At 39.4% G+C, this 26,738-nt stretch overlaps 2 protein-coding genes across 4 annotated transcripts in view; one reads left to right on the top strand and one right to left on the bottom strand.

Moving 5' to 3' along the window:
- KCTD9 (potassium channel tetramerization domain containing 9) overlaps nucleotides 1–15,784 on the bottom strand; it is a 31,240-nt gene extending 15,456 nt beyond the window's left edge. The window contains exons 1-3 of the mRNA XM_008586953.1: nucleotides 15,730–15,784; nucleotides 5,719–5,840; nucleotides 3,432–3,475 (exon numbers count right to left, since the gene is read on the bottom strand). Of these exons, the coding sequence (XP_008585175.1) occupies nucleotides 3,432–3,475; nucleotides 5,719–5,840; nucleotides 15,730–15,759 (196 nt within the window). The 5' untranslated portion in view covers nucleotides 15,760–15,784. The remainder of the gene's footprint in view (nucleotides 1–3,431; nucleotides 3,476–5,718; nucleotides 5,841–15,729) is intronic.
- A 1,719-nt stretch (nucleotides 15,785–17,503) lies between these two features.
- CDCA2 (cell division cycle associated 2) overlaps nucleotides 17,504–26,738 on the top strand; it is a 49,016-nt gene continuing 39,781 nt past the window's right edge. For 2 of the 3 annotated variants that reach the window (XM_008586951.1, XM_008586950.1), the window contains exons 1-4: nucleotides 17,504–17,561; nucleotides 17,658–17,831; nucleotides 18,979–19,133; nucleotides 25,607–25,757. In XM_008586951.1, coding sequence (XP_008585173.1) covers nucleotides 17,504–17,561; nucleotides 17,658–17,831; nucleotides 18,979–19,133; nucleotides 25,607–25,757 — 538 coding nt within the window. Of the gene's footprint in view, nucleotides 17,562–17,641; nucleotides 17,832–18,978; nucleotides 19,134–25,606; nucleotides 25,758–26,738 lie in introns of those variants that run through there. The other variant, XM_008586952.1, reaches the window with a different exon arrangement.

Below are 26,738 nucleotides of genomic sequence, written 5' to 3'. Positions count from 1 at the left end.
TAGGTGTTGCGCCCGCACCGCGCTCAGCAAGTGAGCGGGAACCGGTCTCCACATGGGATCCGAACCCTCAGTGGGAGCGCCGCCGCACTCCCAAGCGGCGCACTCTCCAGTGCGCCACCGGGCCGGCCCTAGTCCCATATTTTTTTAAACACTTCACAAAAACAACAACAAAAAGGGAACTATAGAGCCATGAAATTGGAAGAAACTTCCTCAGTTAGCCCTCCCTTCTTATGTTAAGGAAAACTAAGTTCAGGTAAAAAATGAAAAGAATTGAGATCAAACCCTACACAGAGTTATCAAAAGAATAAGAAGAATTACATCCCTACAGACAGTGAAAACATGCCAGAAAGAAATGTCCATGAAACAAATAAAAACTATAATCTAATATTCCAAAACATGCTAAATGAAGTAAATAATACAAGGTATGAGAGAAAAACATAAACCAGAATTACAAAATTCAGAAATGAGGGGAGAGAACTAAGGAGAGAATTAGAAAAAAAAAAAAAAATTTAATTCAGAAATGAAGCCTAAGCTAGATGAAACACAGAGTGAATAAACACAACAGATAATGCCTTGAGGGAAATAAAAGGTGAAAAAGAGGAAAGATTTAAATACCAAAAAGAAATAAGAAAGGGATGAAAAGGGTTTACTAGAAGGTTTCACATGCAAAAGACAACTGTAGAAGATACAACATAGATGCAAGAGGAGTCTTGAAAGAAGGAAATCAAAGCAAAGAGAAGGAAAGAAATATGTAATTTAAAAGTTCACAAAAACTTTTATAAAATTAAAAAAGATATACATTTGAAACTACATATTGAAAGGACCCACCACATACCTAAGAAAATCAACCCAGAACACCAAGAGATATTCTACTAAAATTACTGCACTTTAAAGAAAGAAAAATCCTTTGGGTGATCTAGGAAAAACAATCACTTAAAAAAGATTGGATTTTTTTGATGCCAACACTTCATGCTAGGATAAAACGAAGTAACAAACTGAAGATAACCAAAGAGAGAAAATATGAACCAAGGATTTTTCAACAGCTTCATTGAGGTATAACTGGCAGACAATAAACTATACATATTTAAAGTTTATAATTTGATAAGATTTGACAAGTAATTTTATATCCAGCCAAACTGACTTTCAAGTGTAGAAGCCACAAACTGTTATCAACATGCAAGATCTCAGAGAAAATTGTTCTCACCGGTTCTTTGAGAAAAATCTACTAGAGAAGACGTTTCAGAGAACCACTGGAGACATAACAAAAGGACTGGAGGCAAGTATTAAACATTCTTGAAGAAGTAAAAGCAAACAAGGATGTTAAGGGAGAGAGTATAGTACATAGTGGGTATATATTCTGACAATGCAGAAAAAATTATTTTTTAAATAAGGGGAGAAAGGATTTAGCATATACAAAAAGTTTAACTGTTTTAATAATCATATTGGTATTGGAAGTATCGGGATTGTTACTCTTACACTTTTTTTGTGTGTGGAATGAAATGAGTAAATGAGTAATTACGTGACATTATAATTCTTTCATTTCCTATGTCTCTGAGAATCAGGATTACTGATATGGAAGAAAGGAGACACACATGCAAGATAGAAGAGGATAAAGATAGAAGATAGATAAAAACGTTATAATCCGGAATATATAAACTGGAAGTATTGGTATGAACCCATAAGATATTTTATCTATCCATCTTATGTTATATACAAGTATGACATACAAACTGTATATCCTATAATGTATAGTATATTATATTATCTATAAATTTTATATCTAGCTATGTATTTCCAACTGTCCACCAAAAGGCCTAGTAGGAATGATGAACCCAGGAACAAAGAGCCTTTCTGGTACCCAGATTTGTCTTGAAATGACAGTTCTCGATAAAAGAAATCAAGTCTTCCTGAAAAAAACATTGATCCAGGTCAGGGACAGGAAGAAGTTAAGATAAACTCCTTGTTATTCCAAGGAGTTTATCTTAATTTCTTTGTTGTTTTATAGCAACAAAGCTATAAAAGACTAACAGAGCTAAAAGGACTTGAAGAAGTTTCCAATGGCCAAAAGACAATCTTAACATCAATAAATGCAGAGTATGAAAACATAAGTATGTTTAAATCCAAGAGTTCATAATAATAAAACAAAAACAAACCCTTACAAAATTACAATTAGATAGGAGGATAAGTTCCAGTGTTCCAGTAGAGTGACTATGGTTAACCGTTAAGTTTTGTATATTACATAATAGCTAGAGGAGGAGTTTTTGGATGTTTTTGCCAACCTGATTATTATACAACATATATATAGATATCAAGACATCAGATTGTAATCCATAAACACGTACAATTACAATGTGTCAATTAAAAAAAAACCTAATTGGTCACTTTTTATTTTGTTGTTCATTTGTATGCAGTGAAAAAGCTAAGTGACCACTGCCCACAAACCACTCTGTTAGGCCAATGGATAAAAAGAAGATGAAGAAAAGTTTTTGCTCACAGTTTTAAGTAGAGACAGAGAAGAATTTAACTCCTAAGCTGGAAAGATCCTGAAAACCACCTTCACTCACCAAACACAATTACTGTGATGCTTTAAAAAAATACTTATACAAATATTCAGGGTGTGACTGTATAGAACTAAACAAATCAAACACTTGTTAAAGAATGTTTACCTTATTTAAGCTCTAGGCTTTTTTTTTTCTTTTTTTTCTTTTTTACTGACCAGTAACGGGATCGCAACCCTCGGTGTCGCGTCCGCACCGGGGACCAGCAACGGGATCGCAACCCTCGGTGTCACGCCCGCACCACACTCAGCCAGTGAGCGGGAACTGGTCTCTACATGGGATCCCAACCCTCGGCGGGAGCGCCGCCACACTCCCAAGCGGCGCACTCTCCAGTGAGCCACCGGGCCGGCCCAGCTCTAGGCTTTTTCTGTTGAGATACACAACTGTATAAACTTTCTTCCAAATCAAAGTGTAGTTAAGTATGTGTGCCTCTGTGTGGTTGATACCAAATTATTTTTTGACTGATCTGATCACTGTGAAGTATTGTCAAACACTACTTATGCAGGCAATATTTGGTTACAAACATGGCGTATAACACTTAGAGAAATTTTGACAATTACTACCAAAGAAAAAAATTTTAATGTTTTAGTTTCTAAAATTAAACTACCCTATAATGTCATAGTTATTAAATAGGTACACATCCAGACCATTTTAAAGGTATGTAAAAGATGAGGTATCTATTCCAAAATATGATCATTTAATTCAAATAAAAAATTTATTGCAACACACATACCCAATGCAGAATCAAAAAAAGTGTGAAGACCTGAATACAGCCACAAGAACCTTTTTAATGTTAAGCTTAATAACCCATTTGAAATATTTGCCATTTTTTTATTTTGGCAGATAAAATTGGCTTTTAAGGAAGTCACTTACCAATAAATGGCTCTCCTTCACACACAAACAAAACATCATCATCCCTAGGGAAATTAAAATTTAAAAAGCCACCATCAAAATCTAGAAATCACATTAATTATTCGTCAACTATAGAAACTATTCCTTAGAATTATGTAGAAGACAGGTTTTGCTATCAATCTATACTGCAAAGAAGCTAAGTTTCCAGTGCTTTGTCTAACCCCGATTTAATTGTCTCTGGATTTAAATTCAAAAATAAGATCCTGCACATGAAAGTACTTTTGAAGCTGGGAAAAAAAAAAAAATCCCACTATACAAATTATGTGAATTCAGCTTTCTAATCAATTGAAGAATGTACTATTATGCTCAAAGGAAATGATTAAAACCATAGCCAACTCTTTTTTTCTTTTACTCCTTTATCCCTAAATAAAATATTGGGATTTTCTCCTAAATCATTTGCTGCTGGGTGCTTTGGAAATGAAATAAATTTTCATATTAAACATAGGAAAAACATAATTGGAAGTAACTCTGCTATAAACGCTTACCCACTACACACCCACCACACATCCAAATGTAAATGACTGCACATAACCTATAATTCTGCATTATCAGCATATATCCTCCACCCCTGCCCCAACCCATCCTACCACTAATATAAATAAGTGATCAGAGGCTCTACGGTGAACCAAAAACTACATTGTAGAAGTTTTCACTTCCTATAGGACATCATAGGAATGTGCTGGATTTTTCTTAGAAGCAGGTCTGTGCTTGCTAAGGAGAAAATTAGGTCGATGCAGGTCATTCAACAATGTGACTCAACTATCCTCAGAAACTGAAAGAAGCTGGGAGATAGATACTGCAAAACCAAGAAATTCTTCTACTTTATTTGGATTTGAAATACAGCTTAAAATATTTTTTATTTGGTCACCATGCTAGCTAACTTTTTTAGATTAGTCTGAAAATTTGTTTTCCTTTTACTGACAAAAGTCAGCTACTAAGTTGTATGATCTGGGTAAGTCACTTAATTTCACAGATGCTTAGTTTCCTCATTTGTACAATGAATGGACTAGGACTGATTAACTTCAGTGGCAGTATATTATATTGAAAAATCATTCTGACCTGAATTTAAATGAAGATTAAGTTTTGTATAATACTGTAATTTACAGCATCATTACCTTCACACCATCAATTATATAAACCCATGCTTTGCCAATCAGATGAGATAACTCAGGTAAAGCAATCAGACATAACCGGCTTAGTTAGTAAAGCTGACCCTTGAACACCACAGGTTTGAACTGCATGGGTCCTATTGGATTTTTTTTTTTTTCCTGAAGTATGAGGGTACTTCAAAAAGTTCATAGAAAGATTCATATGATTTTTTAATTCTATTTTTCCACAAACTTTCCGAAGTACTCTTGTATACACACAGCACTGAAATGTATTTTCTTTTCCTTATGATTTCCTTAATAACATTTACTCTTCTCCAGCTTACTTTATTGTTAAGAATATAGTATATAATACGTATAACATATAAAATATGTGTTAATCAATTATGTTATCAATACTTATGTTATCAATAAGGCTTCCACTCAACAGTGGGCTATTAGAAGTTACGTTTTAGGGTAGTACAAAGTTACACTGGAATTTTCAGCTGTGTGGGGGGTGATGCCCCTAGCCCCCACATTGTTCAAGGGTCAACTGTACTTAATTTGCATTCCCTTTATTATCTTTTTCGTTAAGTCTCTTCCTGCTCCAAAATTCTCTGATCCTGTGAGGATGGAGTGAGGAGAACTATATACTTGTTTTAAAGAAATAAATTTACCCGAGATATTTAAAAACAAAAAACAAACAATATGCCCACTACTGTGGTCGATCACTGGTGAGATCTCTAGTCAGAATTCTATCATATTTAGCAAATTTTCACAGAAGTAGGTCTTGTAATGCTTATTAAATTTAAAGCATCCTTAGGAAATGAACTTAACAATAAGCAGTTGCATATATGAGATCAGTTAGATTTTTAACAGTAAAAACTGCATGTCTTATTACATTGGTCTCTAGTACCACAAAGACGAAATTCCTCATAGCCATGTATGAACTATACAGAAAGATTACCAGTATGATGGAATGGACTACGAGATTTCTGTCTGCCTAAGTCCACATGATTTACATTCCAAGGAGCAAATTCTAGGCAATCACTTGCCAAAATCCTGTATTCTTAGCAGTGATTAAACGACTACTTAAGGGAAACAGCTTAGCACCAAGAGGCTGAGGGCACACTGTTGACAACTTATAAAAAGGTGAAGGTTACCTGATCAAAGCAATATCATCAATCAGTCCACCTTTCCCATTATACACACTGGTGGCTTTTATGCCGAGTTTACTGCTGGCCACAGAAAGCAAATCAGATAATGTTCCATATACAGCAACCACCTGTAAACATACCAGATTAATTTGAACAACTTATATAGTGAATTTTGTCACCCACAAATTACAAACCATCACACTATTAACAGGACTAAAAAACTAGATTACCACATAAAAGGGGATTTCATGAGGTTCGTAACAGTGTCCCTTTTTCTTCTATGACTCATATATTTACTTAATGCCTCGTACTACAGAAACCCAAAACTAGAGAATAAGAAATTGTCTCTGGCCAAAACCAATCTACAGTCTTAAGATATGTTAAATTGTGCTCCAGTTCTGAAGTAGACAGACTTGCACTTGAATCTAGATTCTTACATTTTCTAGCTGTCAACTTGAGACTAAAACTAAACCTCTTTATTCTTCTGTTGCTTTAACTAGAAATGAAGAAAAAACAGTAGCACCTATCTCAGGTTATTCTGAGGATGAAGCGAGTTAATGCATGATAAGAGTTTAGCAAAGTGCTGGAGACCCATTAAGTCCTTATTATGTTGTTCTTATATTATTCCTTTGATAGAGGAATGGTTCATTTTAAAAATAGGAATGATTTAGTGCTGTCTATTATATTGTTTACTGCACCAACTACAGGTTGAGTATCCCTTATCCAAAATGCTTGGGACCAGAAGTGTTTTGGATTTTGGACTTTTTTGGATTTCAGAATGTCTACATATACATAATGAAAGATCTTAGGTGTGGGATCCAAGTCTAGACACATAGCCTAAAGGTTACTTTATACATTTAATAATTTTGTGCATGAAACACATAACCTGTCACACAAGGTCTAGTGTGGACTTCCCGCCTCATTTATTTAATTCTTTAATAACTACTTCAGATACAAGAGAACAAAACTGGAATACGAGTTCTCTACTTTTGGAAGATTGCATGCTCCTGTGTTAGTGAGCAAAAAAAGTTTTTATTCTACAAAAGCCAGACTTTAGTGACTGACCTTCAGTATACAGCAAACAGCCAGGTGACAATGAATTGATCTGTCCTGCTCTGAAAGGCACAGTCTAATACATGTACAAGATATACGCAACTGCTTAAGCAGGGGACTGAGACTCTCTACATGTGGTCATAATTATAACTGTGGGTTCCCAGTGGCTGAGCTTTATAGTTGTACCATTATCAGTGAGGACCTCTGAAAGTTATGAGTGAAAAGCAGGTGAGGAGCTAAACATAAAGCATGAACAGCTAACTGACTTCCTATGAATACTCTATAAAGGTACCATATGAAATGAGGACCAGGGTTGGTCCTCTGTCCACCAGTGACTGGAGTACAGTGGCCAATTTTCAGTTAAATAAATGAAGAGAAGAGCAGGGCATGGAAGCAGGTGCTCACTAACACAGGAGCATGCAATCTTCCAAAAGCAGAGAACTCAGATTCCAACTTTGTTCTCTTGTATCTGAAGGATGAAGGTCAGGAGAGTGCTGCAAGGTGGGGCGTTTGGGGAGGGCTTGAAAGCAAGCACAATCTAAAGGGAACCAAGTGGAATATAAAAAACATATACGACCTAAGTGTCCATAAACAGATAACTGGGTAAACAAAATGTGGTATAGACATACAGTAGAATGTTATTCAGCTATAGAAAAGAATAAAATTCTGACACATGCTATAACATGGAGAACCTTGAAAACATTACGCTAAGCGAAATAAGTCAGACACTTTAAAAGAACAAATATTATATGATTCCATTTATATGAAGGTACCTAGAACTGGCAAGTTCAAAGAGACAAAAAGTAGAGTAAAGGTTTCAGGGCAGAGATGGGAATGGAGAGTTATTGCTTAATGAGTGTGGGTTATGCTTGGGATGATAACAATGTTCTGGAAATAAATAGTGATGATGGTTATACACACATTGTGAATGTACTTAATGCCAATGAAGTATATACACTTACAAATGATTAAAACGGTAAATGTTTTGTTATATTTTACGATAATAAAAAAGAATACTGCAAAGCACTTGGCACAGTGTCTTCTTGCACATAGCAGGCATGCTATGAATAAATGAAGCCTGAATAAAATATGTCCGCCATGTTTCCCACCATTTTTCAGCTCTGCAATAGAGCCTGGAATTCTGTTATTGCATGTACATATTCTTGGGAGAAAAGGCAGAAAATTATAGTACATAGGGCATTAACATACAGCAAATCTGGTTGTGTTAAGGTAGAGGGCATGAAGAAACTAAGAAGAGAGAAGCAAAAATGGTAAGGAGCAAGAGACTGGCCCAAGCAGATGCACAACTTTTACAGTTGGGAAGGTGCTGGGAGGAGGGTGAGAAACTCCTCTTGCCAACACCAACATGCTTGTCATAGTTACCAAGATACTAAGAACTTTCTAAATCTTTCTCTTTCTCCTCTTATATATCTCTGCCTCTTGTATGCTCTACATGGCTTTCTTTTGCCCGATATTATCCACTCCTTGCTCTAACATCATTGTTTTCCCTGGCATTTTTCACTTCTATTGGCAACACCATGAAGTGGATGCAAGTTTCATGTATCTATCTACATTATTCTCCTATGCTTAATTTGAATATTAGAGATTAAGATTTACTATGACTCATTTTTCAAAATTCATCAAAAATTGAATTGTTGTCTATCTCCATATAGATTGACTTGGTGTTTCCTGTGGGTCAGTAGTCTTCTAACGAAAACGAAGGCCACCTGCCATGTTCTAAAGGGGCACTGCCCAATGTGGAAGCCACCAGCTACATGTGACTATTTAAATTTTAATTTATTAAAATTATTACAAGTTAAAATGCACCTCATCAGTGACACTAGCTGCAGCTCAAATGCTCAGTAGCCACATTAGCTAGTGGTTACAATATTGAACAGTGCAGGTATGGAATATTTCCGACATCACAGAAGTTCCATCAGACAGCACTATTCTAAAGAGCAGAATAAAATGAAGAACAAAGAAACATCTATTTTAATTCTTCTAGGCTTGCCCATCACATAGCAACCCACAGTAACAAACTGATACAGTGCAACTCAAGACCTGTTTGCTGTCTTAAATAGAGGGTGGGAAGATGTTCCCTTTCTCCCCCATTGAAGTCAGACTTGACCACCCACACACAATGTTTGGCCAAAGACTATTCTCAAGGCAATCAAAGCACAACAGGTATTTTCTTGTACACTGCAAAACTACTAAGGAGCACATTCTAGGCATAAATTTAGTTCAGCTTCTATTTTATTATCACTTAAATCAGTTCTAACACAGTACCAAACACAATTTATCATTTCAATAGCTATTTTCCAATCTGACTTGCTACCTGAACTCTAAAGGTTCAATGAAAAGGTTTTAATTTGTAAAAAGTTGTGAATTCTGTGAATATACGTAACCAACTATCCCTTGTTAATGCTGATGTGCTGTACTAAAGTATATCATCAATTAGTGCCGCCCTAATCAGACATCAAGAAAACAACTGACCCTAGCTTAACTGTAAGGAACCAATGTTAGAATGTTATGTTATAATGTATAATGTCAAATGTTATAATACCAGACTTATTGTACGCCTTTGACAAATATTCTTGAATGTTGAGTGAAATTTCATTGCTTTCAGAGTGCTGAATCAGGACACATCTTTTTTGTGTGTGAGTCAGTTACATTTAAGTCTCATCCACTGACAGTAAGTTGAAAAACAAAGTACACAGTATAAATGCAATTCTAAAGTTATATTCATAAAACTATTGAAAGTGGCTATCTTTGGATAATGGAATTATGGCTGATTTATTAAGAGTTTTTTGTTTCATTTTATTTTCCAAATTTGTTACAAAGAACCTGTATTACTTACACAACAAGGGGGAAAACTTTTAATTTACTTTAAGGTCTCCATTGTTCTAGATACTAGTTTAACAAAATTATTTTAGCAGTTGACAATCTAACTATTGACAATTTCCTTTAAAAGAAATAATCAAAGAGTCATCAGAGAAAACAAAATTAAAATATGAAGAATTTTACAGTTCTGTAAGTTTGAAAATTTCCATTAAATTGAGCCAATATAATTGTTTTTTACTTGGAGAGCTATTTTTGGCATTTGTTTTTCAGCTGGAATCATTTGCACATACTAACAAAACCAAAAAAAAAAAAGGAATATTCAAAATCTCTGTATTTTATACGAACTAATCAGAAATCAGATTTTAAAAAATATGTATCAACATAAAAATGTGATACACATGGAAAAGATTTTTAAGTTAATGAGAAAGAGTTTCACACAGACTCTTACATGTATTTTTCTTTATATAACCACTCTGTTGGGGAAAAATGTCAATGGAAATCTTGTATATCGTTGGATATAAGCTCATTGGTACAAACAGTGCTAAGCTTACTTTAGTCCTATACTGAATCAGAGAGAAAGGCCAAGCATTTACAACATGATTATGCTTATAAAGATTATTTGCTTTGTGTGTGCTATACTCCCCATTATGGACCTGAACTTTGCATGTCACTCTGATTATCTATGTTAATAACATAGGCACTGAGAATGGAAGCATTTTATGGAGTAAATTGAGAAGCACATCTATTAAAGTTTATGATGACTAAATAACATTACTATTCAGACTTAATAATCCTATCTAAATTTCAGATCCCACGACAGCTGGGAAAGTAAATGGTATACCATGCCTAGTAGGATTGGCTAGTTTTAATTTGCCTTTAAACACCATCTTCAAATTGTAACTTACGTTACTTTAGTTTAAAAATAAAAACCCGCATATGTATTTAAAACACTTTTTTTCTTATAGCCTCACATTGATTGATTGATTGATTGATTGATTGATTGATGGCTGGTCGGTATAGGGATCCAAATCCTTGACCTTGGTGTTATGACACCACTCTAACCAACTGAACTAACCAGCCAGCCCTCTTAAGACATTTATTACATAATGCACAGTCAATAAATACTTGTTAAATTTATACAGGCTGATTTACCCAACCAAAGTACCAATCACAATTAATAACTAAATGTAGAACTCAATTTACTCTACCTACACTTTCAGTTTAATACATGTACAAAATTTAAATGATTTTATTCCTAAAAAAAGATGACATAACTAACTCTAAGGTCAAGAATGAAAATATTTAAAATTGAAAATTCTGACAATACCACGGTTGGAGAAGATGTGGATCAATGAGATGTTTATTCAATGCTGGTGGGAATGTAAGTTACTTCAATGACTTTGAAAAACAATTTGGCATTATTTTGTGAAATTGAACATTTACATTCCCTAACACCCAATGATTATAACTACATATATTCCTGAGCAGTGGTTCTCAAAGGTGTGGTGCCAACACCTGCAGCGTTAGAACTGCCTAGAAATTTGTTAGAAATGCACATTCCTAGTCCCACCCTAAACCAGCAATCTTAAACTGTGGGGATGGAGTCCAACAACTTGTTTTCTCAAGTCCTCTCAGTGACTCTGATGCATGCTCGAGTTTGAGAACTATTGCCCTAGAAAAATGCTTGCCCACGTGCACCAGGATACACATACAGAAATATTAATGGCAGCACTGTTAATTTAATAGCAAGACATGAAGAATATAAACAACCAAATGTCCATAGAGAGGAGGATGGATAAATCGTGGTAGTATTTTTATATAATGGGCTTTCATGAAAATGGCTGCCTTTATGGGAGAGGCAGAGAAATGGGAAAGTGGATGAGCTCGTTAAGTTACTGGTAATATGCTATTTCTTGGGCTGTGCAGCAGGTGTTTGGATATTTGTTATAATATTTTCTTTCAAGTTTTTATGTATATTAATACTCTTTATTATATTCTTTTGTATTATCAAATATATATTAAGAAATGTTTAAGTTTAAGGAGTGAGCCTTCACAAGATTCTGAATAATGTTCAGATTTCAAGAGGCAAATCTTCACACAGGTTTTCACCTTTCCGTATCTCTAATAATGATGGGTTCAAATCTGGACACTTAATACCAACAACATATTTCTGACCTCACATCAAAGCTATTCCTGGACCAAGAATGTAAAGATCAGTACAGAATGAAAATCTGTTCCTTACGCCACTATGTCTGCAGGGTGGCATGGTGCCTCACACCCAGAATGTACTCGGTAAGTGCTGATTAAGTGAATGAGTGATGAATGAATAAGGTATACAAAAGGTCTGTTATGTGCACAGCTCATTATTGAGTATTCTGAAGTAAACCCATTTAGTGTTCAAGATGTACAGAAACTTTGTTTGCACTGACATCAGGTTGCTTAGAAAACACATACTACATTCAGATGTCCAAGTTCTCATTTCAATTTCCTTAATGCCAACTCTTACAGGGACTGTTAAAAAGAGACCAATGTGAATTTGGACGCATATGGAGAAAGGATGAAAGATCCAAGCACACCTGACTCTTCTGGGGCAATTTCAAAAAAACAAAACCAAAACCCCCCAAAATTTAAGTTAAAGATCCTAATTTTTTAGAACTATGACCTTCAAATGTTTTTGACTATGCATCCCAATGGTAAAATATTTGGGGGCATGTGTTTAAACATTTGTATATTTACTTATTTATAAACTATATGCTACTGTCAGAAAGAACATGTTTTCCCAAATGATATGAGGACTGCTGTGGTCTCTATGAATTGGCCAGTAAGAATCCCCTAAATCTTTACCATTAAATTTTGAGAGATTCTGCCAAATATAAAATTGACTTTAACATTTTTTCCTTGTTTGTTTGTTTTGTTTTTGTTTGGCTGCTGGCCATTACAGGGATTGAACCCTGGACCTTGGTGTTATCAGCACCATGTTCTTTTTTTTTTTGTCTTTTTCCGTGTCCAGCAACGGATCGCAACCCTCAGTGTTGCCCCCCTACCGGCCCGGGGACCGGCAACGGGATTGCAACCCTCGGCGTTGCTCCCGCGCCTCCCTCAGCCAGTGAGTGGGAACCTGTCTGTATGTGGGACCCGAACCCTCGGGCGGGAGCGCCGCCGCGCTCCCCAAGCGGCGCACTATCCAATGCGCCACCGGGCCGGCCCATCAGCACCATGTTCTTTTTTTTTTTGTCTTTTTCCGTGTCCAGCAACGGATCGCAACCCTCAGTGTTGCCCCCCTACCGGCCCGGGGACCGGCAACGGGATTGCAACCCTCGGCGTTGCTCCCGCGCCTCCCTCAGCCAGTGAGTGGGAACCTGTCTGTATGTGGGACCCGAACCCTCGGGCGGGAGCGCCGCCGCGCTCCCCAAGCGGCGCACTATCCAATGCGCCACCGGGCCGGCCCATCAGCACCATGTTCTAACCAACTGAGCTAACCAGCCAACCCCCAAGATTGACTTTAAACATTAAAAATTTAGGGGGGGGAAAAAAAGAAAAAAATTCTGAAGCCATTTGTCTTCATGTGCTGGAAAATATTTTCAAATGTCTTGCTAATTGGGTTGACCTCAACCTATCACAGGCTAGTATTTCAAGAAACAATATATACTTAGGGAGAGTTTGATTGTTAATAGTAGTTATTAAATAGGATTTCAAATAGTCTTTTTTTTTTTTTTTTTTAATATGGCACTGTTTGACTTCTCAGGTCCAAAAAGATCCTTTTTTAAAAAATCTCTTAGTTTATACCAGGAGAAGTGGCAGCCCTGCCATTTTCTTGTTTACCTGTACTCGTGTAATTAACATTGCCTGCAATTTGGTTTCTTTGGAGGACTCTTTTAAAGTCACTTGGCATTTTGGTGAGAGTTAATTTAATTAAAACTGGATGATATAAATCTTAACATGGCACACTGTAAGCGCTCATATCACAATATGTCCACATGAACCAATCAGTGAAGCGGCCATCAATTTTTTCACATTTGAAGATAATCCCTGCAGGCTTGAGACTGGCTGACTCAGTGACTGGAGGCACCTATGTTATTCCAGGTTAGAAAAATCGAGTTTTCATATTGCCTTATATTTTTAAGTAAAAAATGTAAATAAAAGGTATAACATCTCTTCCTAAACTCCAATGGACCATCTTACACACCCTCTATGGTATGCCATCTCACTCTGGAAACCATTGTTTTAGAGAATGCAAAACCCTCTCTTCAACATCAAAAACGTTCACGACTTACATTTATTCAGTATATAGAAAATACGTGGTGAACAGATCTCTCTCTGTGCCTCCCTGCCCCCCAGGCTTTATGGCCCTGACAGGCAACCACTGAACAAGCTTTGAGAGGGAAACATTTGAAAAAAACAGAGATTACTCTTATGACCAGGAAATAAAAATAGAAGCTAGGTAAATAAGGATAATGTGACACAGATATTCCAACTGGTGGATGGGAAATCAAATTCTATTTGTTTTGGCATGTTCTTAATGAACATTTATGTCATGATCATGCCAATCCGACTAAATAGTCATTTTATGTATACAAAAAAGTGGGCTGCTGGGCCGGCCCGTGGCTCACTCGGGAGAGTGCGGTGCTGATAACACCAAGGCCCCGGGTTCGGATCCCATATAGGGATGGCCGGTTAGCTCATTGGGTGAGCATGGTGCTGACAACACCAAGTCAAGGGTTAGATCCCCTTACCGGTCATCTTTAAAAAAAAAAAAAAAAAAAAAAATGTGGGCTGCTACGTACTCTTCTGTTCTTTTGTCAAATAAGAGTAATATTATTTCTTAATCAGCTGAAGGGAGAGGAAACACTGACAACTTTAATTTATAATCTGTTCTCCAGTTGAGTAGTAAGGATTATGGTATTGTTTCTTAATATCAAAAATCACACCCGTTTGATTTCTCCAGTTTGGATGTTTATGATCTTTGTAACATAAACATATTTACTTTTAATTATTTGAGATGCATTCTCCCCAGTCTTTTGAGATTCTCTAGCAAAATATTTTTAAAGTAAATAAAATTTAAATCCCAAAATCTAACCTAGTCAAAACTAGATAGAGCTTTTTAAAAAAGTATCAAAAATAATATGGACAGACCAACTCAGCCAGTCCTTGACAACAACAAAATCCAGTGGGTTAAGAAGAGATTTAGAGCATAGCTAAATATTTACAACTGGGACTAAACATTTTGTCTTTCATGGAGTAACACAGTAGTGATGTTGGATAAAAAGGTCAATCAGAGGTTTGTTTTTGAAAACAAATTACAATTGTTACTTTGGATATACTAAATCTTTCTTCCAGTAACAAACACAACTTTTAACTACAAAAGTTTAGAAAAAGTTAATAATTGTCAGAAATGTGAACTCTGTGAAGCATATTTTTGATGTAACATTCATGAAAACTCAAGAACTTGAACTTATGCCAAATCTGGTTTTGTATGAGTATCAAATCTCTAAGACCAGAACACAAAATTATAGTCAACACAGCACACTGTGGTTTAAATTTTCAGAGTAAGTTTACTCAAAACTGCAGAGGAGTTGGAAAGCCATTTTTTATGCTGTTGGACTGTTTTGCTATTTAAAAATTTAACAATGTTTCCAGAATGTGCAGGAGCAGAGTATTCTGGCAAAGAATACAGTGAGGCCAATTTAACCTTTACCTTAGACTCTAAAGGCTTAGTTACTTCTGGGTTCATTTAGTCACACAATAAATGTCTGCCTTGCACGGTCAAAATTTTCCAAAGCAGCAGAACAACTTTCATGGGTGGGGCAAGAGGTTGAGAAAGGAACAGGATTCATCTTGGCTTGCTCCAGCACTGGAAAAATATTTAGCACCACACCCTCAGCAAAGGCCTAACACAGCAAAGGCTACTGTCAAACCAATCCGCTTTGGTCTGTTGTCACAGTCCTCTAAGGAACCAAAATAAGGCAAAATGATAAAAGTTTGGCAGCGGTGAGGATTGGTGGATTGGGGTACCTAAAACAGAGCGAGGAAAACTATCAAGAAAATGTTCCCACGTTTAAACCTCTACTTGACCTAGGGTGGGAGAGTATTTTACTTATCCGCCGGTAGTTGAATTCTTTTTACCTGGCCAGTCTCACGTGCCCCGGTCATCATCACCACTTTCCTGAGCTGACCATTACTCAGCATGAAGCTAGACAGCAGCGCATCTCCATCCAGCCAGGGATGGGGGAGCGGGGTCTTGGGGGTCCGGGCGGTCGAGGACAATCAGCTCGGAGAGTGCAGGTGACAGAGGCCCTGCCCACGCCCTCCGTCCTCCTGGACCCTCACCCTGGACTGGGGAAGCTCGGAGTCGCCGGACAGCCGAGCAGCTGAACGGCAGGCTCGGGCAAGGAAGCTCGAGGGTCGGGAGGACGACCCCCACCACCTGCCTGCGCCCTGCCCCACTTCAGCTGGCCGCCCCCGGCCCGCAGCTGTTCCGCCGCGACCCCTTACCTTTCCGTTCTTGGGGCTGCCGTTTAGGAACAGGGTCACCCGCCTCATCGCGCTGCCCCCGCTGGGTCCTGAGGGCGCCGCCACCCTCCCGCCGGGCCCTCCTCCCCCCTTTCTCTCCTCCCGCCCTTCCCCTCCCTCCACCCACTCGGGTTCTCCCCCCTTCGCCACCTTCCTTCTCTTAGGGACACACCACACACACGCACTCGCCGTCCCACACCCCGGGGTTGGCCGGTCCTCCTTCCCACCCCGCCCCTCAGCGCCTTAGCCCGCCTGGACCCCTTCCCCCACCTCTCCGAGAGTGACCCTGAGCTTCACCAATCAACCCGCGGCGTCGGCCAGAACTCAGCGAATCAGCGCCCGGCACCGGGAAGGCTCCGACCAACCCAGCCAGAATGGAGGGCGGGAAGAAAGGCCGAAAGCTAGCAGACGGAAAGGGGTACCAGCCAATCAGAGCGGAACAGCGGCTCAAAGCGTTACTGAGCAGGCGCATATTCAAGTCTAGGGCGTGCTTATCTGCATACGGAGGCGGGGCTTGAGGAAAGGAGGTGGAGTGCTAGAAGTGACACACACCAGTCAGCACCTCCTAGTGCCGTAACCCCGCCCACTCTCCCAACCCACCGAGGAGACAGGGCCGTTGGGACTGGTGATTGGGTAGGAGGCAGTCGGTCGCTCTGTCAGGATTGGTCCAATGACTCTTTTCGAAGTTGGCAGCATCCAATCGAAGGGTGGGAGGCGGAGTTAAAGGGCTAACCGAAGGGTTACTCCGCGAGGCGCTCTCAGAAAGGAGTTCCCGCGGTGACCATTCGGGGCTTGGTCTGTCTGGATGAAGGGTCGCCCACCGCTAGCGGTGGCTTCTCTCCGAGCCCAGGAAGCTACTCCTGGGGCCGAGACGGCGAGGGAGAGACCTTGGAGAGGTCGGGGGTCGTGCGGATACATGCCGGGGGCGGCGGCGGAGGGATGCGTGAGGGAGTGTTGCGGCCTGGGCGGGCGATTTGAACCGGGCGGTGGCCGGGCGGGGTCTGTGCTCGACGGCGCGGGCTGCTCGCCGGCTGTCGGCCGCCGGGACGCCGGGGACTGGCGTGCGGAGAGCGGGCCCCCGTGGCCGGCCTGGCGGGCGGCAGGTGCTTTCTCGAGCGATCCCTTCCGGAACGAAGAGCCGGGGTCGGGGAGGCACGACCACCGCGACCCTCGTGTGCTGGGGCTTTGCAGGTCGGCCCGGGCGCCTGGAGCTCACCGAGGCTGCGGGCGGGAGAGGGGGCGGGGGTCCTTTTCAGTCTGAGCTCCGGGAGGACCCTCCTGATATGCATTTTCATGCCAATCTCGAATGAGGTTCTTGATAGAATCGCATTCCTTTTGCTGGAGGGGTAATTTTTTTGTTTTTCTTTTTTCTCTCTCAATGATTTAGATGGATACCACCTCAAAAGACAAGGCGCCCCCTGAAACCACGGTTATCAGTAATGCCGGTATGGGGTGATTTGTTAACTGCTTGTGAAATTTAAGGTTTAGGTGTTTGACTTGATGATGATGTTTCAGCCCCTGTAACATGTTGTCTGTTTCAGAAAATGCCTCCTTCATTTTGGGAACTGGAAATCTTGTGACTCCACAGAAGCACGCAGCAGAAACGACTTCTAATCTTTGCACACCAGGTGCTTTTAAATCACCTTTGAACTTTTCCACAGTAACCGTAGAGCAATTGGGAATTACACCTGAAAGCTTTGTTAAGATCTCTTCAGGTAACTTTAATAGAACTCAGTTTTGTTCGTCTGTATTGTTATCTTATTACTTTATGTATGTAAGTTGATTGGCTCTGCAAACTTGCTTGTTCAGGGAGACTTCTGTGCACATGCACAGCACATCTGGCACAGCAGGGATAATAGGGTCCCAGGGAATCCAGTGTGATAATGTTCCTAAGTCACAGTTGTACTCCTTTCTCATATTGGAAAAGAATGTGTGTGTGAATCACTTTTTGATCTAACACATGGGATAGAAGGGGGTGTATAATATGAATAGTAATACATTTTATGTTCATATGTGGCAAAATAGGCAAGGGTCAAAGAACAATTAAGGAAACGTAACATTGAAAGATTGGGGTATGCATCCTTCAAAAATCACAAACAGAAAATTGACTTAGGGGCTGATCTTCTTTAAGCAGAGAAAGTAAAATTCACCTGTGAAGTCTGACTTAGGTGGAGAAGAAATATGGGAATGGAATTGGATTAGAAAACATCATTTAGAAATGGCGGAAAATGGGGGACTTGAGAGACCAAGGGCCCTAGACTGGGTAACACATGAATAAGACAAGGTCAAAGTGGCATACCATTCTGTGTTCCTTCTCAAGATCATCACTCTTAGACCTTTAAAAACCTGGAATCATTTTGTGTGCTTAGGCATATGGCCGAAATTCAGGGTAGTGCGCTGAAGGTAGGTAGGTATCTAAGAGAAAATTATCTTGAAGAATTAAGAACATGAAAGTTCACGTGCCTTCCTTTCAGTCTTGTGGGATAAGACTGACTCAGAAAAAGAAAAATTTTTAATCAAAAGCAAGCCATCACCCAGTTCTGTGTGCAAGAAATGTGAAACAAAACTGAAAACTATTAATTACAATGTGTTCATGTATTCATTGAACAATTATTTAATAAATGACTTCTATGTGCTAGGCACCATTCTAGGAGTGTGGACTAAATCGATCAGTGGACAGAACAAAGATGCCTATCCAACTGATCATGTATGAACAACTTTGCCAGTAATTCTTTACTTAGATTTCTGTAGCATGTGTGTATCATCGTGTTTTCTCTCTCAGGCTGGGGCATCATGGGTATCGCACATGATTAGTGATGACTGCCTTCTGTCCCAATTTATAAGAGTGTTTCTTTACTACAGGAAAGTCAGCATCCTACCTTAAAAAATCCAGACGGCGTTCTACAGTTGGTGTTCGGGGCTCTCCTGAAACAAACCATCTGATTCGTTTCATTGCCAAGCAGCGGAATTTAAAGAATGCTGCAAGATCTCCTTTGGCACACGGTTCTCCTTTTCAGGTATGATTTTTTTCTAAGTCCTGTTGTGTATTCTAGGGAAACGTTTTGCTGTGTTTTGAAGTTTTTGTGCAGTATTTCTGCCTAGTGCATCTTATCTATTTTGGATCTGGAGAGAGACTGTTTTCTCTGTGTCTTATAGAGAATATGCAGTTAGCATAAATGATGATGTTGAGCATGGATATATAAGAATTATGAGACCCTGGGTAGAAATAGCTTTCCAGAGGAGCTTTCTATTTTATTTTGCAAGTACTTTTCTAGTTAATGTCTTATTTAATGAGGAGAGACACCATTTTCCAACCTTTTTCTTTTAATAGCTTGTTCTCTAAGTTTCTAATTTTTTCATGACTTCTGTGTATTGGTGTGTATGGGCAAGGGTTTCTCAGGGCAAAATGTATTTGCGACAACCTTGTGGAAAGGGGCCAATTATGTGTCTGCTTTGGGGGATATATTTGGCTATATTTTTCAAATTTTTATCAAAATGATACATGCCCCCCAAAAGTGAAATAATAGTACAAGGCTTGTGATGAAAGACACAGGCCTCCGGCTTACCTTTCTTGAAGGGGAGCTAATTTTAACTCCTTTTCTATTTGGCTGATCTGTTTTCCCTAAGAGTAATTCCTGGCAGCACAAACCTGAGTCCTGGAACTCTGAAGTTAAATGTGGACATATGGCTGGAAGTGTCACTGTTCATTGAGAAGACTTGGACAGCCTTGTTTTCAGTACATGGCCTTGGCCTTGCACTCAGCTCTCCTGGAGTCCTAGAGTTCTGAATCTCTGCTCCTTCCAAAACACAAAGGCCCTTTCTTATTTGTGGAGAATTATGGGGGTTCATGTTCTGATAGTTTCAACATTCCTCCTGTTTTCTGTCCTAACCTTGACCCTTGTTTCAGAAGTACCTGATGCTCTAGGAGTCTGCAGCAGTTTGCTTGTTTCCCGTTAGTTTCACCTTTCTCTAGTCTGTAAGTTTGTTTGTTGACATTGTATCTTGGTGTTGCTTTTTCTCTCATTTTATTCTTAGGCATATGTATATACATATGCTTACATGCAGTCACGACCCCCCCCATACACACACTTATCATATAACCGTATTCATTAAAAGAATTACTTGAATGTGTAGTTCTAGTATATGGCATTGTTAAAAAAACACAGGCTTTTTTTTTTTTTAAAGATGACCGGTAAGGGGATCTCAACCCTTGGCTTGGTGTTGTCAGCACCACGCTCAGCCAGTGAGCAAACCGGCCATCCCTATATAGGATCCGAACCCGTGGCCTTGGTGTTATCAGCACCGCACTCTACCGAGTGAGCCACAGGCCGGCCCTAAACACAGGCTTTTTTTGATCAATGAATTTTCTAGATAAATAAACCATTCTCTAAGAGCTGTAGTTTTAAAAATTTTAATAATTGTTATGATAATTTTCTAAATTATCCTTTATATTTCCTAGATTTGGAGTGAGAACTGTTTTAGTATGAAAAAGGATAATTTTTCTTTAACTTGAGCAGTTCTGATGAAGACATCAGTGAAGTCCTTTGACCCTGAGATAAGCCTCCATCGTACCCTTGGTCACTCTACTCTCTTAGTTCCTCTCATCCTCTTGCTCCTTCCCTGCTCAACAAATTTGTTGAATGCACGAATAAAGTAATTTTAAATAGTTACTTGTTCTAATTTACTGAAATGTTCTGCAAATACACTAGTAGAACATTTTGGTTTTTTTATAAAGCCTAGGGACTATGTGCTTAAAATCCTGTCATATTTATTTCCCTGTCTTCCCTCCACTACTCTTGTTTTCATTCTCGAATGTTTCAACAGCCCCATGGATGATCCATCCCACATCCTGGCTGTCTCAGTTTACTGACTTCCATAACTCCAGTGATTTCTTTCTTTTCCTCAGCTATCTGTATATGCTAGTACATGCTAAGTATCCCTTATCCAAAATGCTTGGGACCAGAAGTGTTTTGGATTTCAGATTTTGAAATATTTGCGTATATATAATGAGATATTTGGGGGATGGAACCCAAGTCTAAACACAAAATGCACTTATGTTTCAATTACGCCTTATATACATAGCCTGAAGATTTTTTTCTTTTTAACACCCTTCTTTCTGCACACTGAGCCTGAAGGTAATTTTATGCGATATTTTTAATAGTTTTGTGCACACATCACATGAAGTCAGGTGTGGAATGTTCTGCTTGTGGCATCACATTAGCGCTCAGAGACTTCTGGATGTTGGAGTGTTTCTCATTTCAGATTCTTTGAGTCCTTGCTTCAGCCATCGCACTCTCTTTTTTTTTTTTTTTTGTCTTTTTCCGTGTCCGGCAACGGATTGCAACCCTCAGTGTCGCCCCCGTACCGGACCGGGACCGGCAACGGGATCGCAACCCTCGGTGTTGCCCCCGCGCCTCGCTCAGCCAGTGAGCGGGAACCGGTCTGCATGTGGGATCCGAACCCTCGGCGGGAGCGCCTCCGCGCTTCCCAAGCGGCGCACTAGTGCAGTGCGCCACCGGGCCGGCCCAAGCCATCGCACTCTCTCACCTGCATTTCATCTCTCAATTCACTGTAGTAATTTTTTCATCACTGAAACCTCCAACCATTGATTTTACCACATGTTCATCTATGTCCTTGTCACTTGCCCAATCTGGACTCCGTAGTCCAACAGTATAAAATTTTCTTACAAATATCGTTTTTAAAGTTTTTTAAAATTTATATAAATAAAAATATTACACATGCATGTGGTTTAAAGAATCAATTAGTACTGTAGGTTTATTTATTTATTTTTTTAAAAAGCACTTTGCAGCTGACTTCTCCTCGTTTCTCCTTTCCCAAGGTTTTCTTTTCAACCATTGTAGCTGATCTTGGCATTTGCTTCCGTATCTCTTAAAATATGCTTATTCTGCTGCTTCTTACTCTTTCAGTCAGGCATTAGCTACTGACTTCCCTCTGTGGATGATGAAGCATTAGTTCTGTCTTCCCTGTGCCTTTTATTGTGCACTTCAGCCTCTCCAGCTCCCCAGTGGACTGATTATGTCATTATTCAAGTGTTAAGGTTATTTTGACCACGAATGTTATTCTGAGCTGATTTTTATTCTGCAATTGTCATATCCTCCTTTCCTTTTGGGTCACTTTCCATAGGAACAAACAAATCCTTTTTTTTTTTTGTTGGCAGCTGGCCCATATGGGGATCTGAACCCTTGACCTTGGTGTTATAACACTGCACTGTAACCAACTGAGCTAACCAGCCAGCCCAGCACAGAAAAATATTAATAGCTCTCTTTATAGAAAAACTCTTCTGAGACCCTCACGGCACCCTTACCATCTGTGGGCCTCCCCATGACAGCAAAACTCCCTGAACAAATTGTCTGTCCTGGCTCTCTCCACTGCCCTCGCATCCTCTTCTGTACGTCCAACCACTGCAATCGGGCTTTTGCTTCTACTTGTTCAGAAGAAAGAGCATTGTCACCATTGATCACAAATGGGCTACAGCTTGCCAAATCCAAAGGTTAAATCTAAGTTTCAGTCTTACTCAGCATTCCAGCAGCTTTTGATATGTTTGACCTCCCTGAAACACTTGGTTTATGGGATTCCACACTGACCTGATTCTCCTTCTGTGTCACTGGTCATTCCTTCTGTATTTCATTTGCTAATCCCTCCCCTTCCTCCAGTTTTCCACTCAGAAAATGCTGGAGTGCCCAGGGCTTTTCTCTGCTCTCTTCTCTTTGCTTTGAATGTCATCTGTAGTCTGATGACTCTGAAATGTTTGTCTCCAGCCCAAAGCTCCTTAGAACTCCAAACCTAGAAACCAGCTTCACTTCGGTGTTTGAATAAGCCTTTCAAGCATAATGTGGCCACTCCATAGATTTTCCCACTGGATCCTTCAGTCCACTACGCATCATAGTGAAGGCCTTCATCAACCAATTGCCCAGGCCAAATACCTATCAGTCTCTCTTGGATGCATTCCTATGTCCCACATTCAACCTGTCTCTACCTTTCAGCTGCAGTTAAAAAGTTTTTCTGTAATTCCGCATGTCCCCACAGCTCCACTGCTATAACCCTAAGGTGATTCTTGCTGGGATCACCAACTACTTCTACCTAACTGGTCTCCTTACTTCCCTCTTTTCCTAATCCATCACCATTCCACAGAGCAGTCACATGTAGTGAGAGTGTAAATCAGATCATTCACTCTGCTGCTTAAAACCTTCCTGTCGCTTCCTGTTATGCCTTGAATCAGACACAGAACTCTTCCTGAAGCTTTTGTATCCACATCCCTGACCTGAGCCCCACCTGCTTCCACACAGCATCTCTGCTCTTGTTCTCCTTGTTCCTGCAGAATGCCTTTCTCCTGTAAAGTCTTTTCTGTTATTTTGGTTTCATCTCACGTTACTTCAGATGGAATTCTGTCCTGATTCTAGCTGAAGCTGTACTTTTATCGACTCGACCACATTACTCTTTTATCTTCTTAAAATAGCACCTCTTGCACCTGAAACTACATTAATATGTTTTCAGAATTTTACTCTAGGGCCGGCCCGGTGGCGCACTGGAGAGTGCGCCGCTTGGGAGTGCGGTGGCGCTCCCGCCGAGGGTTCGGATCCCATGTGGAGACCGGTTCCCGCTCACCGGCTGAGTGCGGTGCAGGCGCAACACCGAGGGTTGCGATCCCGTTGCCAGTCCCCGGTACGGGTGCGACACCGAAGGTTGCGATCCCGTTACCGGTCAGTAAAAAAAGACAAAAAGGAAAATGAAAAAAAAGAATTTTACTCTAGAATGTAATTTCTTCCTGGATCCTGAGCCTCTGGAACAGTTTCTCACACATGAAAGGGATTTTGTTGACTGACTCATAGAATTCATAAGACAAAAGCGTCAAAGAAGCAGTGTATTATGAATGTTTCATTTACTTTATATATGAACATTGTTTGCTTTCTCCAGCAGGAAATAGAAAAACAATTCTGATGAGGGAAACTTACATTTTATTTCAAGCAGCATTTCAAACGCTCCAAGTTACTGGGATATTAAACCTACCCTGACCGTGTTCAAATGTGACCGCAAAAAAACACACATTCAAGTTAAATTGTATGACTTTGAGATAATCTTTTCTCTATGGCTCATACAGGAGAGTTGACCACAAGCTTTTTATGAATATTATGTGCTATTTATATCATAAAGGCTTACATCATCAAGCATATTTGCCCTTGAAATGTTCTGCTGTTATGCAATAGTTTGCTTTATGAGTGTATTTAATTAGGAGTAGAATCTAATGTGTGCACAGATCACCATCAGACATGGCTTCAGGATTTTAACTGCTTTTTCTCCGTATGGCATTTTAAAGGGAGGTAATTTTTTACTTTTCACCTATTGGTATAATTTTTTAAATTGCCACAAGCCCACTATCAGTGGAAATATGTTAGTAGTCCAAGTGATAAAGAAAAAATAAACCTATATAGAGAACTTAATCAGTAATTTGTATATAAACAGAACTCTCAGATTTCATATTACTTGCCTTTATCTAGCACTTCTGTTTTTGCTGCTATAAATTTATTTTGTCAGTCTTTGGCTGGAATCCTGTTAGCAGAGTTTCCAGAGAGTTTCGGTGCTTGTACCTTCTGACTTTGTATTTAACTGAATGGCTGGTTTTCAGCATCCTCAGGGTTTAATAAAACCAGGAAAATCTAGCTGGAGAGAGTCAAAGGAGAGAAAGGAATGTGAGAGTGGGTATCTGGGATAGTATGGAGCTTCCATGTCTTGCTCTGGCCTGGGACAGAGGTCACATATGGACTGGAGGTGAGTAGAGAGACCAGCTTGCAGGAGATGCGCTGAGACCTATGGGTGACAAGGGCATCATGCAGGTGACTTCTGATGGATACTTTCAGCACTGCCTTTGGTAAAGTTTCTCACAGGCAGGTTCCTCCTGTCCCTTCTTCCTGGCCCCATCTCCAGGATTTGATTCTTTCTTTGCACCCTCCATGTACTCGCTTAGGTTGGCCTCTGAAACGTTTTTGTGCTAAACTTTCCCTTTCTCTTTCATATTCGATTTGCTTAGGCTGTCTGTGGTGGTGGATACTAAGGGATGAAAAAAAGCCTTTAAGCCCCTCAGAATCCTTTTAAAAGTTGTTTACATCCCAAATAATTGGGGATGCATTTTGTCTAGGTGCCTTTTTAAAGCATTTTCTGCCTACTTCAGACTTCTCTTAACAGGATCCATGGATTCATTAGTATCAGTATTAATAACCAGCAAGTAGCCACACACCTATCTCTACCACTCAGCTGTTCGTCTTCACTCAGGTCTTGCTCAAAACTGGGAGAGGAGCAGAAGGAAGACTAAGATGATTACAGGGAGAAGAGGCTCTGGTACACCAATTGATTACCTCTGATCTTCAAAAAGCTTTTGTGTATTTAGTTTTGAATTCAATGGTTTATAGACCTGGCCTATAGAAACTATGTTTGAGTTGATTGATAATACCTCTGTGTTTTTGTACTTTAACAGGGCAGCCCTGTACTGTATCACAATGTTAATTCATTAAAAGAGCGAATATCTGCCTTCCAGTCGGCTTTTTGCTCCATAAAGGAAAACAGGAAAATGGCTGACTGTCCGGAATTTCCAGAGGCAGAAACAGAGTTCACGACAACAGGCTTGAGTGAGTAGAAAGAATTCAATCAATTTTGACTTCTGTATTTATAAAAACAAGCTTCTAAGATATAAAAAAGATTTAGTTCCACAGTGTGAAGCAATCTCTTCAGAGCACAGTTGTATTTTTAAGTGGAGATTAACATTGAAAGTTTGGGACATTTCATACAAAAACCTGGCTTTCTGGTGTCTCTTGAAAAAAACCTGTTATCAGGCATTCCTGAACCTGCATTTCTACATGGTTACAATTAAGTTTCAGAATGTCAGAGCTTAATTAGCTCATTTCAGCTTTTGCATAGGTCATGTGGCAAATTTGAGTTTATAAACCTTGATTTTTACAGAATTATTATACTTTGGCAAGCATTTATACGAATACTAACCACCCAACCCTGATGTTAAAAGCGGATATCTAATCTGATATTTTAGTAGTCTGCCATATTCCTTACTATAACACTTAGATAGTAATTCATTTGGTTATTTTCAGTTGCTTCTGATTTTTTCAATCGCAAAGCATTTCAAACACCACAATTCAACAAAATCTTGGCTTTACCATAATCATTATAACCATTCCTCTGGTGCTCTACACTCTGAGGTCCCAAGTTATTTTGTTTTGACTTCTTGAACCTTCTTCAAGTGCATTTCAACCTCTCCTTGTGTGCAGTGCACTGCTGACCCAAGACCAGTCGATTCATCTACCTCTGCAGTACATGACCCACTCAGATGTACTCATTTGTAGTTTGTAACTTACCTGTTGTTTTGGTTTTTAACTGGGTATTTTAATTTATTTTATTTACACCATTATTATTATTCAGCAGACAATTAAATTGTTTTTTTATTGCTAGAAAGAACTGAGGCACATCATGGTTGTGTTTTTCACAAAATCATACAGAATCAAAACAGAACAGTATTAGAACATAACCACATTCTTTAAAGTGTTCAAAATAAAAGGTTTTCATTGTAAATTTTAAAAGAGTGAGCCAGGTGGAGGGCA

This window comes from Galeopterus variegatus, unplaced genomic scaffold (genome assembly GCF_000696425.1).
Source record: "Galeopterus variegatus unplaced genomic scaffold, G_variegatus-3.0.2 Scaffold4184, whole genome shotgun sequence".
Classification (NCBI taxonomy): Eukaryota; Metazoa; Chordata; class Mammalia; order Dermoptera; family Cynocephalidae; genus Galeopterus; species Galeopterus variegatus.
The sequence above is the reverse complement of the archived record's forward strand: the minus strand, read 5'-3'. Positions and strand labels throughout refer to the sequence as shown.